This window comes from Myxine glutinosa, chromosome 4, assembly GCF_964187855.1.
Source record: "Myxine glutinosa chromosome 4, kmMyxGlut1.1, whole genome shotgun sequence".
NCBI classification, from domain to species: domain Eukaryota; kingdom Metazoa; phylum Chordata; class Myxini; order Myxiniformes; family Myxinidae; genus Myxine; species Myxine glutinosa.
The window spans coordinates 106,595,317-106,610,767 of NC_136264.1; the positions used below are offsets into that span (position 1 = coordinate 106,595,317).

A 15,451-nucleotide genomic window follows, 5' to 3' on the forward strand; every position below is an offset into this window, starting at 1 on the left:
ATATATAATGAGATCACATAGCAAAGAAAGAGCTCCTCAAGCAAGCCAAACATTCATAAAAGCAAAGACTCCCCAAAGTGTGAGAAGACCCCCGGAAGGATTTCTATGGATCACAACTGCATAAATATATTGACTATGGTACCTTCTGGAAGGGCAAATGGAGAAAAAAAAATCACTGCTCACACCATTGTTACTTGGCCTGTGACATTCCAGTCACAGATCATATGTTTTAAGGATAACTCAAGTGTTGTGAGGTGCTACCTCTCGTACTTCTTGTCTAATGCATTGCGCCCGCTCACTAAATAATGAAGCGTTGGAGGCCATCTCCATATTGCAAAAGAAAAATTGGGCAAATAATTTCCTGCCCCGAGACACGAGACACCCTCTCCTAATACCCTCCATAATACTTCCTCTCTAAATTCCCCATGCAGGTACTCAATCCAATCCTCTTCTAATTTCCATTCACTTAATCCCCACCCACAATCCACAACTTGTGTAACTTCAATTTTTTTTCTCCACCTTCTTCCTTTTCAGTAATTGGGTTTTTCTCATTTCACCCCTACTGACTGACGACACCCCCCTTATTCCCTACTCCAAGAGGGTAATAATAAATATGCATATAGCATGGCCCCATTATTCCCATTAGCCATTAGTGGAAGGCTTTTCGCAATTGTGCTGCTCCAAAAGCTTTCTCGTATTTTTGGAATCATGTCCATTTCGTTTTGTATTTAATTGCGTATTTGGGTCAGTGCTGGTTATTTTCAGCATTTAGGGCCCATTCCAAGTTGCCTGTAGAAGATCTTGGTGGACATTTTCTTTCAACTGTTGCAATTCCTGTGGAAATGATTTGCCTGTGATAGGACTTAGTAGGCCATTTCACATAATCAAAGGAACATGCACGTCTAGCTCATAGAAACAGCAAATAAAATAGGACACCAGAGCCCTAATAAAGTGGCCACGGGAAGAGTTCATCATGGACTAGACGGATTTCTGAGAAATCTGAATGTTAGGTGCCTTTTTGGGGTAAAAAGTTGGGAACCTCACTTTTTAACATAAACAGGGTATGCTGAATTCGATTAACCCGGTTCCCAAGCTGAATTTTGAGTTTTTGACCTTCTAATTAGCATAAACAAAATGGCCGCCATTTTGGGACAATTTCTTTGAACAAGTATTTATATATCATGTATATACAGTGCATTCAGAAAGTATTCAGACCCCTTCACTTTTTTCACATTTTGTTAAGTTGCACCCTTATGCTGAAATAGTTTAAATTCAATTTTTCCCTCATCAATCTACACTCAATACCCCATAATGACAAAGAGAAAACAGGATTTTAGAAAGTTTTGCAAATTTATTAAAAAGAAAAAACTGTGAAATATCACATTGACATAAGTATTCAGACCCTTTGCTATGACACTTGAAATTTAGCTCAGGTGCCTCCTATTTTTCTTGATCATCTTTGAGATGTTTCGACACCTTGATTGCAGTCCACCTGTGGTAAATTCAATTGATTGGACATTATTTGGAAAGGCACACACCTATCTATATAAGGTCTCACAGCTGACAATGCATATCAGAGCAAAAACCAAGCCATGAGGTCGAAGGAACTGCCTGCAGAGCTCAGAGACGGGATTGTGTTGAAGCACAGATCTGGGGAAGCCTACAAAAAAATTTCTGCGGAAGTGAAGGTTCCCAAGAGCACAGTGGCCTCCATAATTCTTAAATGGAAGAAGTTTGGAACAACCAGGACTCTTCCTAGAGCTGGCCGCCCGGCCAAACTGAGCAATGGGGAAGAAGGGCCTTGGTAGGAGAGGTGACCAAGAACCCGATGGTCACTCTGGCTGACCTGCAGAGATCCTGTGTGGATATGGGAGAAACTTCCAGAAGGACAATCATCACTGCAACACTCCACCGATCTGGGCTTTATGGCAGAGTGGCCAGACGGAAGCCAAACTGTTCAATCTTGGTTTCATCAGACCACCGAATCTTGTTTCTCACAGTCTGAGAGTCCTTTAGGTGCTTTTTTGCAAACTCCAGGCGGGCTTTCATGTGTCTTTCACTGAGGAGAGGCTTCCGTTGTCTGAGGACAACTGATTAACTTTTGTCAATGTGATATTTCAGTTTTTTCTTTTTTATAAATTTGCAAAACTTTCTAAAATCCTGTTTTCTCTTTGTCATTATGGGGTATTGGGCCAACCGCCTCAAGATGTTTGGGTCCTGAAGATCCTCGATTTGTTCAATGCTCCCAATCCCCAATCACTTCACCCAAGCGACCAAAGCTCTTTGCGTTGCAGGTTGAGACATTCTGTGGAACTGTCGGCACACGGACACGCACAGCAGTCACAAAGCGGCGAGCATGGTGAAATAACTCGCGCCGAGCTAACTGCGCCTTATAACGGCTAAGCTCACTTCACAGATCCGTTGTGTGTCGAGAACCGCCGGCCGCTTGTCGAGAACCGCCGAGAACTGCCAGCCATGTGCTGTCTTTGTCTTTCCCTCGCGGTCCCCATGTGCTGTCTTTGTCTTTCCCTCGTGGTCCCCATGTGCTGTCTTTGTCTTTCCCTCGCGGTCCCCATTTGCTGTCTTTGTCTTTCCCTCGTGGTCCCCCTGTACTGTCTTTCCCTCGCGGTCCCCATGTGCTGTCTTTGTCTTTCCCTCGTGGTCCCCCTGTACTGTCTTTCCCTCGCGGTCCCCATGTGCTGTCTTTGTCTTTCCCTCGCGGTCCCCATGTGCTGTCTTTGTCTTTCCCTCGCGGTCCCCATGTGCTGTCTTTGTCTTTCCCTCGCGGTCCCCATGTGCTGTCTTTGTCTTTCCCTCGTGGTCCCCATGTGCTGTCTTTGTCTTTCCCTCGCGGTCCCCATGTGCTGTCTTTGTCTTTCCCTCGTGGTCCCCCTGTACTGTCTTTCCCTCGCGGTCCCCATGTGCTGTCTTTGTCTTTCCCTCGTGGTCCCCCTGGACTGTCTTTCTCTCGCGGTTGTCAGCTCTTTCACGAGCCTCGATTCAGTATATATATTTAAAAAAAAAAAAAAAAGATTGATGAGGGAAAAAATGAATTTAAACGATTTCAGCATAAGGCTGCAACATAACAAAATGTGAAAAAGGTGAAGGGGTCTGAATACTTTCTGAATGCACTGTACATGCAGCTCTTTTACTTTAACTTCACAACTTTTACCCCAAAATGCACCTCGAAGCTTATGCATGGCCTTTTTCCATAAATCCATCTAGTCTATTAATTATGCTTTCCTTACATTTTGGTAAATTATTTAGAAGGTTGGGCTCATGAACTTCTGATTGTAACTTAACACCTTGACGTGTCCCAAGCTCAGCTTGCCGAGTTATTGCTATTTCGCTGTTCGGCTAATGTAAAGACAGGCTTACCCCACAACAAGAGAAGAGTTGTTTGAGACAACATCTGGCTCATCTCTTCTGCCACAGATCTCTTATGGTAGGACACTACACAAGCTGATTCGGCTACCAGAACATGGGCAAGCGGAACGGTTTGCCGGTTCCAGATTTGAAGGAAATAGTCACTAATTATCCTGCATGTTCAAAATGGGCTCTGCAGTCTGTAATCTTTCACTGTGCTTTATCTGAAGAACATTTTCCAACTATGCTTGATAATTGAATTCAACTCATTCCAACAAGGTCCAGGTTTGGTCTCATGGAAATTGAAAAATATAAAAAGGATAACCATATGCTGTACAGATTTGATGTTTCCTACTGCGCATTGATGCTTTATAATGTTTTTCAAGTTATCCACAAGTCAATGTTGTTTAAGTCTTGCATATCAATGCATTGCATTATTTTCAGATGTTGTCATGAGAGTGGTGTGTGTGTGTGTGTGTGTGTGTGTGCGCAATTATAACAGGTTTAATATCATCATCCAAAATTGTTGTGAGAATGCTATCAGAGCGACTCTTGCCATGGTGATGAGTCAAAACGAGGCAAAATAAAATCATACATGTTCTTCCTCAAAATCCCTTTACATGAGGTTCGGCCGAGTGGTATTTAACTGCTTCTCTGCTCCGTCCACAACATTTCTCCACCGCCCTCTATCTCCAACAATCTCTCTCCACTCTCCATCCACCTCCACCTTCTGACATCCCTCAGTCATACAATCCTCCCATCTCAAGCATGGTCTCCACCTTTTTCTCCTGCCTCACTTTTTCAACACATCTGCTCTCTTCAGAAGTCTGTCTCCCTCCATTCGCACAGGGTGCCCTACCCACGACAAGTGTCTCGTCACCAACCTACCCATAAAGCTCATCTGCACACCAATCCCCCGCCTCATTTCACCCATCCTCCTTGAATCCACCGCATTCGCTTCCACAATCCTCCTGACCCAGCTTTCTCACACACCTGTGGCCTCTGCTGTTGCTATTCATATTGAAATAAAATGTTTTTGTAAACCTCTCCAATTTAAATTCCAAATGCCTGTTGCTCATGGTGATATAATGAGGGTTGACCAATTACAACTCCCGTGACAACATGTGAAAAATATAAGATCCTTTTGTGTTTTGTTTTTGTGTCCATAGTCAAGGCTCATGGAAGAGCGAGACCACTGAAAGGATCAGAATGTAACAGACAAAAACAGGACGTAAAACACACAAAACATGATGCAAAAGGAGCAGTAGATGGAGAGGGAGGAAACACCTAAAGGAGCGTTGAAGGCCAAGAATCCTAGATAGAGGGAGACTTGGACAAACAATGGTTTGATAGTCCAGACTGAAATAACAATGACTTTTAGATTGCTTGAAAGACATTAGGACACATCATTGCAAACAGTGTCAATCACAACAAAGTCAAAAATTCATTGTTGGAGACAGTAGACCAATCCGTAACACCGGGAAACATTCCAACCAAGATCAAGTGTTGATGAGACCCGCTCAAACACCATAATTTGATATCAGTGTAAAAAAATTTTTAAAAACCACACAACTGTAAGTTATTACTTTGCACTCACTAATTTTGGTAACAAGGTAAACAATAAATGGCTTGCTGTTATCATGTTACACCATAAGCACTCTGCTTTTAAGTGCATATCTCAAAGTAGAGGAAAGTGCCACCGAGCGTAGTGCTAATGCGTTTTCCCCAAATGGGTGGCCATCCAATATGGCCGTGCCAATTGGAAAGAGAGCAACGTTCCCTGTGGGTAGCAAGTGAATGAGGTAAGCCATCACATGAAAGGCAATACATCTCAAACATAATCACAGCTACTCTCGCAGTGGTGATGAGTCAAAAATAGGCAAAAAACATTACTCACCTCGAAACAAAAATTCCTTTGGAAAATACCATCATTTCAAGAACAAAAGGATATATATCAACATGGTATGTCTGCACTATATTATTGCAAATCTAATATTCCGAGGCCAAGGATTCTGGATTAAAGTCTCAAAGCAGTTCTCTCTGTCGGCAATGTGGTTTTTTTTTTCCTGGCAATACTGAAATGATATAGTATCATGAAAATACTGATGAAATACAGAATACATGAGGGAATGTGTAACCACCTTCGTCTTTCTATCAGCTGAATCCTCAACTTAATATCCAAAGGTAAAGGGAGGGCGGAAATGGCCTGCACAGAAAACACCACATCAATAGCAAATGCCAGAAACTCACTAGCCTGAAATTCCAGCAAATTGTGGCCGCCATCATAACCTTTACAATTGCTGTTGTATAATTTTATTTTCCACTGCTCATACAATAAACTCACGGGTCGATCTACAACCACCGGCGATGCACCCAACAGGTGTTACTTTGCATCTTATTGACTTCTTCGGTGAATCAAAGATGTATTTGCTCGACCCTTGACATTACCCATCGTGTAGTTCTAATGCCACTGCCAAGCCCCCACCCGAGCCCCACCCACCTCCTCTTCCTTCTTGAATGAGTATATCGTGACAGCATAAGTTAGAAACTCGCACTATATTTCCTACCTCAAAAAGCGAGGCCGCTGAACTTGAATGGCGTCTCCATTGGCGGCGCCGACTCCAGAATCCACACTCACCACTCCTACAACAAAAGGAGCACAGGTATGATGAAAACACTCTTCATCTGAAGAAGAAGTACATGAGACTGCCGATTAGCAATCCCCCTGGCTATATACACTCAGGTAAGACCATACCTCCTTCAGATGTTTGCTGCAATCACAATTAAAACAGCAAAGCCGACAAAGAACCAAATCCTTTTTGCAATTATTTCCATCGGAAAGATAATTTTTCCCTCATTGCTGTTTGCATATAATTTCCTAAAACAATTGTTAAGCATTGATGCATTCATCAAAAATATCCACATTAGCTTGTGAAATAACAAAATGACCAAGATTAATTGGAAACATTAGGGTATTATATTGTGAGTCATTCCCCGGGTGATCATCTTCCGATGCTCACCAGCTTTACCATATTGATCATACAATATTTACTCGCTTTGCAGCTCCTGAAATTTTAATGGGGTGTAAACTTAATTTAGCAAATAGCGCATTCACCAGGGATTTTTGGAGATGACATTACAGGCAAGCGCAAGCTTCCATTGCAAACCGCTCGCAATGGCAATTAGAAATTGGGTACAGAGAGGTTAGCAAGCTGATCACGTGTGCACGCAGAGGGAAATTCTGAAGCATTCCATGGTCTCGGGAAGGAAGATTTGGATGTGCCAGGGACGCAACGAGTAAATCCGAAGCAAGATAGCGCTACTGTTTGTGCAACTGCTGCATATTTTTCAATACAACCCTCTGTATCAAACTTCCACACAAAGGTAGATACTTGGAATATCCTGCTACTTTGTTTGTCAAATGATGATGGTTGGACTTTCCCAATTAACAGACTACGGAAGCCAATGCTGCCAGAGAGTAAGATGAATTTCGCTTCAAGAAAGCAAACTAAAGAAAAAAACAGAAACTTAGCACCCAAGCAGACAAGCAAAAGGCAACTCATTCCCAAAATAAAACATTATTGTCATGCATCGAGTTTGTACTGGGCTCTGCACAACGACAGTGGAATTAAGATAATATGCTCCAGATGAAGAATTCCATAATCACGACAACAACCATTTCAGGTTGTTGTCATGACTATGTTTCATGCATGAAGATGGAAAAAAAAATACATATATATACATACAGTGCATTCAGAAAGTATTCAGACCCCTTCACTTTTTTCACATTTTGTTATGTTGCAGCCTTATGCTGAAATCGTTTAAATTCATTTTTCCCCTCATCAATCTACACTCAATACCCCATAATGATAAGGAGAAAACAGGATTTTAGAAAGTTTTGCAAATTTATTAAAAATAAAAAAGTGAAATATCACATTGACATAAGTATTCATACCCTTTGCTATGACACTTGAAATTTAGCTCAGGTGCCTCCCATTTCTCTTGATCATCTTTGAGATGTTTATACACCTTGATTGGAGTCCACCTATGGTAAATTCAATTGACTAGCAACGGTACCCGCCCTATGAGCGGGGCTTCAATTGGGAGGCCCAAATGAAAAGGGAAAATATCAGAAATTGAAGTTTTATTTTATTTTAAACGATTCATATGAACATCCGTTGAATCATATCACATGCATAATCATCAAAATCTAAACAGTATCTTTAGAATTTCAAAAAAGCAACATCACTGTTCATATCGGTAAATATTGTTCCATCGTGTTTTAAATCGTGATCGATACACTATGATCATGATGATCGTGGTCGTGAATCGCGATCGATAATCGTGTTCACAATCGCTATGTCGTATGTACTCCCGATACGTGTAGCAAATTCCCGATACGTGTAACTGTACCAAATCAACAGTTAAAAGGATTTTGAGCCGATAGCTGTTACGGCCTTGGCAAGATCGATGGAGACAGCGATCTGTTAGCGATCGATGGAGACATGTTGCTTTCCCGGGTGCCGCACAAACGGCTGCACCGATCGCGCGGCACCCGGGAAAGCACATCGTCACAATGAGAACAATGAACGTTATGCGAACGCGAATGTTATGCGGGAGTCCAAACCTGAGAATGCTGGAGACGAAAGCTGAAATTGGGAAAACTAAATAGCCTATTTTACTCCTGGAGATCCTAGGATTATCCACCCAAAATATATTTGCGATCGGTTCAGCAGTTTTTACGGTACCTTCGAACATTCAGATAGACAGACAGACAGACAGATATTTGGTGAATTAGAGTAAGATTGGACATGATTTGGAAAGGCACACACCTGTCTATATAAGGTCTCACAGCTGACTGCATATCAGAGCAAAAACCAAGCCATGAGGTCGAAGGAACTGCCTGCAGAGCTCAGAGACAGGATTGTGTCGAGGCACAGATATGGGGAAGCCTACAAAAAAATTTCTGCGGAAGTGAAGTTTCCCAAGAGCACAGTGGCCTCCATAATTCTTAAATGGGAGAAGTTTGGAACAACCAGGACTCTTCCTAGAGCTGGCCGCCAGGTCAAACTGAGCAATCGGGGGAGAAGGGCCTTGTAGTAAGGGCATTTTATGAGATATTTCACAAATCTGTTAACTAAATTGTTACCAAAAAATTTCTTCACCAATATGTTTGTAAAGGTGTGTAATAACATGTGTTAAAATGTTGAAGTTCAACTCCCATGGGAAACCCAGAAAAAAAGCTGTTGAATTCGGGTACCGAAAAATGATTTTCGAGAATTTTTATTTTTTTTAATCGGCCCTTAAGTAACTTTTGAGGGGTCAAATAAGGGTTTTTCATGATTCTGAGTTGATTGTTAACATTTATATTTTCACTTTTACATTTACACACAAAGTAGCTTTTATTTCACATACATATATAATATTCAAGAGTTATTTCTCATTCACAATGTCAGAAGTTTCAACAGTCATTGTCTATGTCTTCTTCAGACTCAACAACATCATGACTGCAGTTTCTGCATGTAATGCCATTACAGACTCCACAGGCCGAGATGCACGTGACCCCATTCTTCTTGCAGCTGCATCACCGGTTGCTGCAATCTCCATGACAATTACAGCTCGTGAACTGCAATAGCTCCTCAGGAGCCGTGGGGTCCAGTGTTGGAACTGGCTCATACCCATGCACACCTATTGTCCATCCATAGTCACTGGGGTTCAGAGACATGCTCTGTAGAAGGATCCAGTCCCGGGTCTGCAGGTAGGCACGGAGTGAATGTTGTGCAGCTGCACCCTCTGTTGGAGGCCTTGTCAAAACATCCTCCATCCATGATGTGGTTGGCTGTCGTACTTCCAGGATAGATCAACTGGATCACATCTAGTAGTCCAGAATCTTCCATGATGTTACCCATTGATCCAAGATAAGACTTCAGCAGGTGAAAACCACCCAAGTTTGGAATGACGGGTAGATTTGCCTGCTTTATTATATTCACAGCCTTCAGCCAAATCGGAAGATCAAAGGTCACTATAGCGACCCCAGCGCGCCGTATGCACTCTTTCAGAGTGGTGAAGATGGTGTTGAGGTCATTAGGGTCTCCTTCAATAACTGGGAGGAACTCGATCTGTGTGCTCTGCTTTGCATCATTAGCATGGATTCTCTTCATCCAGCCATTCCAGTTGGAGTGTGGGAACTCAGGATCGTTGGCTTTGATCACCCACCCCGCTGCCCAGAGTGTGTCACCTGGAGTGAGGAGTGGCTGATCATGAGCCAGGGAGGAGGAAAGCTCAGCGAGGGGGAGAAACATGATCGCGTTCGTTCCTATCTGTTTCCTGTTCGTAAATGGAATAATCTTTACTTCAGTTCCTCTCAGGATCTTAGCTTTGTCGAGTGCCTTCAACTTCACCCGGGGGAAAGCTGCTGTTGTCTGTGGATCTGGCAAAGGTGGTGCCGGAGAGGTGACTTCGATCCAACCCATTGAGTGAAAGGGAGTGTTTCCGTGAATAGAGACAATGTTTAAATCTATATTGTCTCCAACAAACTGAGTGACTGCATTGTTTGTTTCCCCAACCTCCATAAAGACCACCTGATCATTACTTGACAATTCACTTTCACTGGCTGGCACTTTGGCTGTCATCACTGATTGATCCTCAAGCGCAGCATCAACCGCAACCTCATCATTGATCTGTTCATCGGTTTCCTCCACAATGGTGTCAAGAGTGCCAGAAGTATCTGGAACATCATCTCCACTCCTACTATTAAGGAAGCAGTATTTGTAGTTTTGTGCCTCCGTGTAAGACTCAGTGTATCCCAGCCGGTGGAACTTGTTGAGCATCCATTTTGACCCAAATCTATGATCAAGTTGTATGGCAAGCCCCATTTGGTGTGGCAATACTCCAGACCGAGGTCGACAGGCCTTAATAAAATTCTGCCCCCAAACGGCAACTCTTTCGTCTGTCTTGACAATCGGTCTCAAGAACATCTGAAGGCTTGCAGGAACAAGTGTCAGCTGACTATCGATGTCAGTCATACTGTGTGTGGTGGGGTATGACTTTGGACCTAAATCAATCAAGGCAATATCATTGGATATGAACTTGAGTGCCGTCTTTATGATCTGAGTCTTCTCATCTCCATGGTCAAGATTAGCATGATGCCCTCGCAGAATATTGTCGGTGCCATCTTTGAGACAGAGTACATCTGCCCTTCTTTCCTGTGTTGTGAAATACAAGGTGTCTTCGTATTTCTCTAGAAGTTTTATCTTTAGCCAATGCTTTGAATAAGAAAGGCTCTTCTCTGGTGACTGATCAAACTCCTGCAGCTTTTCATGGACTTGGTCCATGTTCATTACCCCATGCTCTAATTCTGAGTCTAACCATTCGCAGAATTCAATAAAAACTGCCTCTCGCTCCCCATCAATACTCCTCTGTCCTCTCTTCCTTTTTCCTTCCTCATCAGTCTTGGACAAACTGTCACCTCTCGCAAACATAAGTTTGCATCGCAAATGGTACAGTGTTTCTTCTGCTACCAAGTCGTTGATCCCTTCCAGGCGTCCAGTGACTTCAGTGCCCCAGTCATCCCCGCGACTCCGTGCTGTCTTCAGCAAGCTTGCCTTCAGTGTATCTGCAGTCAAATTATCTGGCACTCTGTATTTCTTTCTAGCTTGTGCTGGATTATTTTTGTAGAGCTGGGCTGGTTGGTTGCAAAGAATGCATACATCCTTATACAGGAGGTCAACTGACTGTGATCTTCTAGAACTGCAGCCAGTTGATGAACTGAACTCACAAGTAGTGCGTCTTCTTTTCAACTTTGATGACTCTTTCTCTGCCTTTGATGCTTGAGCTGACTTCTTGGTGGTTGCAACAAAGTTGTTGTACAGATCATTTTTACACTTCTCGTGGTACCTCAGTTTTCCTTCCTTTTGAGCCTCCTTCATACGTTCCACAACAGTAATATTTTCGACAGTTACTGCTTCTTTCAATAAAGTTGAGTATCCCTTTGGAGTTGCCTGTATGAGCCTTTCAGCTGGTGTATCCGAGCGTGCACAGATGAAGCAATTGAGCACAGGTGGAGTAACGTCTTCATCCATATTGCTAGACTCCATGTCCTGCAAAGTAGAAAATGAGATATATTTAGAAATTATTTTTCCACAAAGGAGTGTCTGTGGTGAAATATAAATGTTAACAATCAACTCAGAATCATGAAAAACCCTTATTTGACCCCTCATAAGTTACTTAAGGGCCGATTAAAAAAAATAAAAATTCTCGAAAATAATTTTTCGGTACCCGAATTCAACAGCTTTTTTTCTGGGTTTCCCACGGGAGTTGACCTTCAACATTTTAACACATGTTATTACACACCTTTACAAACATATTGGTGAAGAAATTTTTTGGTAACAATTTAGTTAACAGATTTTCATATGTTTCCCTTACTACTTGGTAAGAGAGGTGACCAAGAACCCGATGGTCACTCTGGCTGAGCTCCAGAGATCCTGTGTGGAGATGGGAGAAACTTCCAGAAGGACAACCATCACTGCAACACTCCACCGATCTGGGCTTTATGGCAGAGTGACCAGACGGAAGCCTCTCCTCAGTGAAAGACACATGGAAGCCCGCATAATCTTGTTTCTCACAGTCTGAGAGTCCTTTAGGTGCTTTTTGGCAAACTCCAAACGGGCTTTTCAGCATAAGGCTGCAACATAACAAAATGTGAAAAAAGTGAAGGGGTCTGAATACTTTCTGAATGTATGTATATATATATATATATAGTCACGTGAAAAAGTAAGTACACCCCATGTAAAGTTTTGACTTTTTCAACATATTTCAACATATAGCTATTTGATCTTCATTTCAACAACATTGATAGATAAAGGTGATATAATATAACAAATATCATGAAACATTTACATTTTGTAGTCCATTGTATAATTTAAATAAACATAAAAGCAAATTTCGCATGTGGAAAAAGTAAGTACACCCCTACATTTATCACTACTTCAAATACCTAAAATTAGAATCAGGTGCACCAGCTCAGGTGCAAATGATTAGAATTAGAACGTCGTTAGAGAGGATCTTGGAGGAACCTGTCTTATTTAAACCTCAGACATTTAGTTTGGTTTGCGCTTTGTTGTTGAAGTGTGCGGCGTCACCATTCCTAGATCAAAAGAGCTCTCTGAGGCCTTCAGAAAGAAGGTTATAGATGCCTACGAGTCTGGGAAGGGATTTAAAAAGATCTCCAAACAATTTGAAATCAATCATTCGACTGTCCGGAAGATAATCTACAAGTGGAGAAGATGCCAAACAACTGCCAACTTGTACCCGGCAGAGTTCTGTATATATACTGTTACGGAATCAGGCGACGGCACTCCCCTTACCGAGGGTGGTTTAATCCCCTCGTCGTTAAGCTGGCCGTCTCCGTTCCTGGACCCACCCTGCTCCTTTGTGGGATAGGATTGGCCAAGGTGATTGGTCAAGGGATTCCCGGACACCTCCGCCAATCCCTCCACAAAGCAGGTGGGTGGCCCCGCTCGAATCCCGGACAAGATGGTATTTTGCCGAGCGGTTTAGCAGTCCGGAATCTGAGCCGTTAGCAAAGACTAACCCGATTGTAACGCGGTTCGGCCAAAATCGCGCCACAGGAACTCAATCAAGAAATCACGAAAGCGATCGGACGAGAAAGAAACGAAAGTAAGGAGGAACAGGTATTTATTACTATTATTATTTACACAACCAAACAAACCAAAGGAGAGGAAAGAAACGAAAGTAATTTACAGAAGAAGAAGAAAAAGACACAGTGCAATTCTTAACTATACAGGCTTAACTTATTCCCAGGGACAAGACAAAAGAAGACAAACTCACTTACACGAATGGGGGATTGCAGGCAGGAATGAATGGAGGGATGAGAAGGTTCAGATGGGAGAACCGGGCTGGAAGGTTTTTGCAGGTCACAGCAAGCAGGTCCGCTCCGGGCTGGAAGCGAGGAGCCGGCAGCTCCACGTATTCGGCTTTACACCGGCAGCTTTCTCATGCGTCCTCTGCCTCGTGCGTCCTCTTTCATCAAATTCCTCTTAGCACGCTCGCTCCCTTCGAGTCCTCGCGAGGGCTTTATGCGCTGGCTTATATAAGAAAGCCCAGCGAACCCTCTGGAACCTCCAGCCAAGCCCTGTCAGGCGATCTCACCTTAGCCCTGATTGGCTGGTGTCCTTACCGCAGCTGCTGACCTGCACCACTCCGCCCCCCTTTTCGGGCCTACCTCGTGTTCCTTGACTTGTGAACCAAGTGGAAGGTGCAGTAGCCAAAACGGAGGATGGAAGGAAAACTCTCCGTCAAGGTGGAATTTGGGGGTTTGGTGAAAAGAACGAAAGGGACCTATCTTATTTGATTTGATGCAACGTCGATTCATCTATTGGAAACATAGCCTTACCTGAAACACAGAATAATGAAATAACTACGAAAGGGCCTATGATTTGCTACGTGTTGCAATGTGGACTAACTAAGGTGCACTTATTTCAATTAACAGCCAATTAAGGGGAAATGTACACAGGGGTTATTTATAAGGAAATTTACTCCTAAATTGACAAAGTGAAGGTTCTAAAAACCGCAACAATATATATATTTATATATATATATATATATATATATATATATATATATATATATATATATATATATATATATATATATATATATATAACAGTTTGTGTGTGTGTGTGTGGGTGTAATGTTACCGATAGACTCCAAAACGGAGAGGCTCACGGACTTGATATTTGGCACAGACATGGCCATTGAGCCTGGGAAGAACATGGCCTACCTAAAAATATTTGACGAGATCCATATTTTTTATTCATATTTACCTCAGTGCATTTCAGCGAGGAACATTATACACGGAATCTCAGCCGGTGGCAGAGCAGCGCGCTGATTCGCTCAGAGCGATCACGTGATGTTCCAACTTTTGCCGCCATAATCTCACAGTTATGCGTTCGCACATAATTCAGTTTTTTCACATTTCAGCGAGGAACATTGCTATTCACACCACATAGGTTTTTTGTTCTTTCATCTTTAGATCCATATTTTTAGCCATCATGTAGCGAACGTAGCGTTAGCATAACGTAGCGTAGCGTAGCGATCCTCGCTCAGGATCTTCGTCAGGTTCGCGAGCGAGTTAGCCAAAACGTAAAAGTGAAAATATATCGAATGTTTTATTCATATTTACCTCAGCGCATTTCAGCGAGGAACATTATACACGGAATCTCAGCCGGTGGCAGAGCAGCGCGCTGATTCGCTCAGAGCGATCACGTGATGTTCCAACTTTTGCCGCCATAATCTCACAGTTATGCGTTCGCACGTAATTCAGTTTTTTCACATTTCAGCGAGGAACATTGCCATTCACACCACATAGGTTTTTTTTCACTTTCAGCTGATATTTGTGATTTATTTCAAACAAACTGTATTTCCCATCTACATGGCCATGTATTCCTATTAACGTTATGTAAAGTACATAAATTGTGTGGATTACATCATTTGTGGATGTGATCAATTGCCAGTAACCATCTATATCCCTCCCCTCCCCTTCCCTCCTCCCCCTCCCTCCCGCTCCCCCTCCCTTTCCCCTTCCCTTCTTCCCCTCCCTCCTTCCCTTTCCCTCACCCTCCCCTTCCCCCTCCTCCTTCCCTCTCCCCTTCCCCCTTCGCCTCCCCTTCTTCCCTCCCCACCCTCCTCCCCCCTCCCCTCCACTTCTCCCCCTATCCCCTTTTCCCCCTTCCCTCCCCCTCCCCTCCCCTCCCTCCTCCCTTCCCCCCTACCCCCTTCCATACCCCTCCCTTTCCCCTCTACCCCTTCCTTTTCCCCCTACCCCTTCCCCATCCCCCTCTCCCCCTTCCCCATCCCCCTCTCCCCTCCCCTCCCCCCTCCCTACCCTCTCCCCTTCCCTCCCCTCCCCCCCCCCCTCCCCTCCCCCCACCCTACCCTCTCCCCTTCCCCCTGCCCCTCCCCTACCCCCCGTTCCCCCCCCCCCTCCCTTTCCCCCTCCCGGCAATGCCGGGTACTTCTGCTTGTGTGTGTGTGTGTGTGTATATGTATGTATGTATGTATGTAT

The 15,451-nt window shown here is 43.4% G+C and overlaps 1 protein-coding gene across 5 annotated transcripts in view; it reads right to left on the reverse strand.

Moving 5' to 3' along the window:
• LOC137425066 (uncharacterized) overlaps positions 1–15,451 on the reverse strand; it is a 769,181-nt gene that overhangs the window by 597,322 nt on the left and 156,408 nt on the right. For all 5 annotated transcript variants that reach the window (XM_078776254.1, XM_078776250.1, XM_078776252.1 and 2 more), the window contains one exon: positions 5,934–6,009. In XM_078776254.1, coding sequence (XP_078632380.1) covers positions 5,934–6,009 — 76 coding nt within the window. The remainder of the gene's footprint in view (positions 1–5,933; positions 6,010–15,451) is intronic.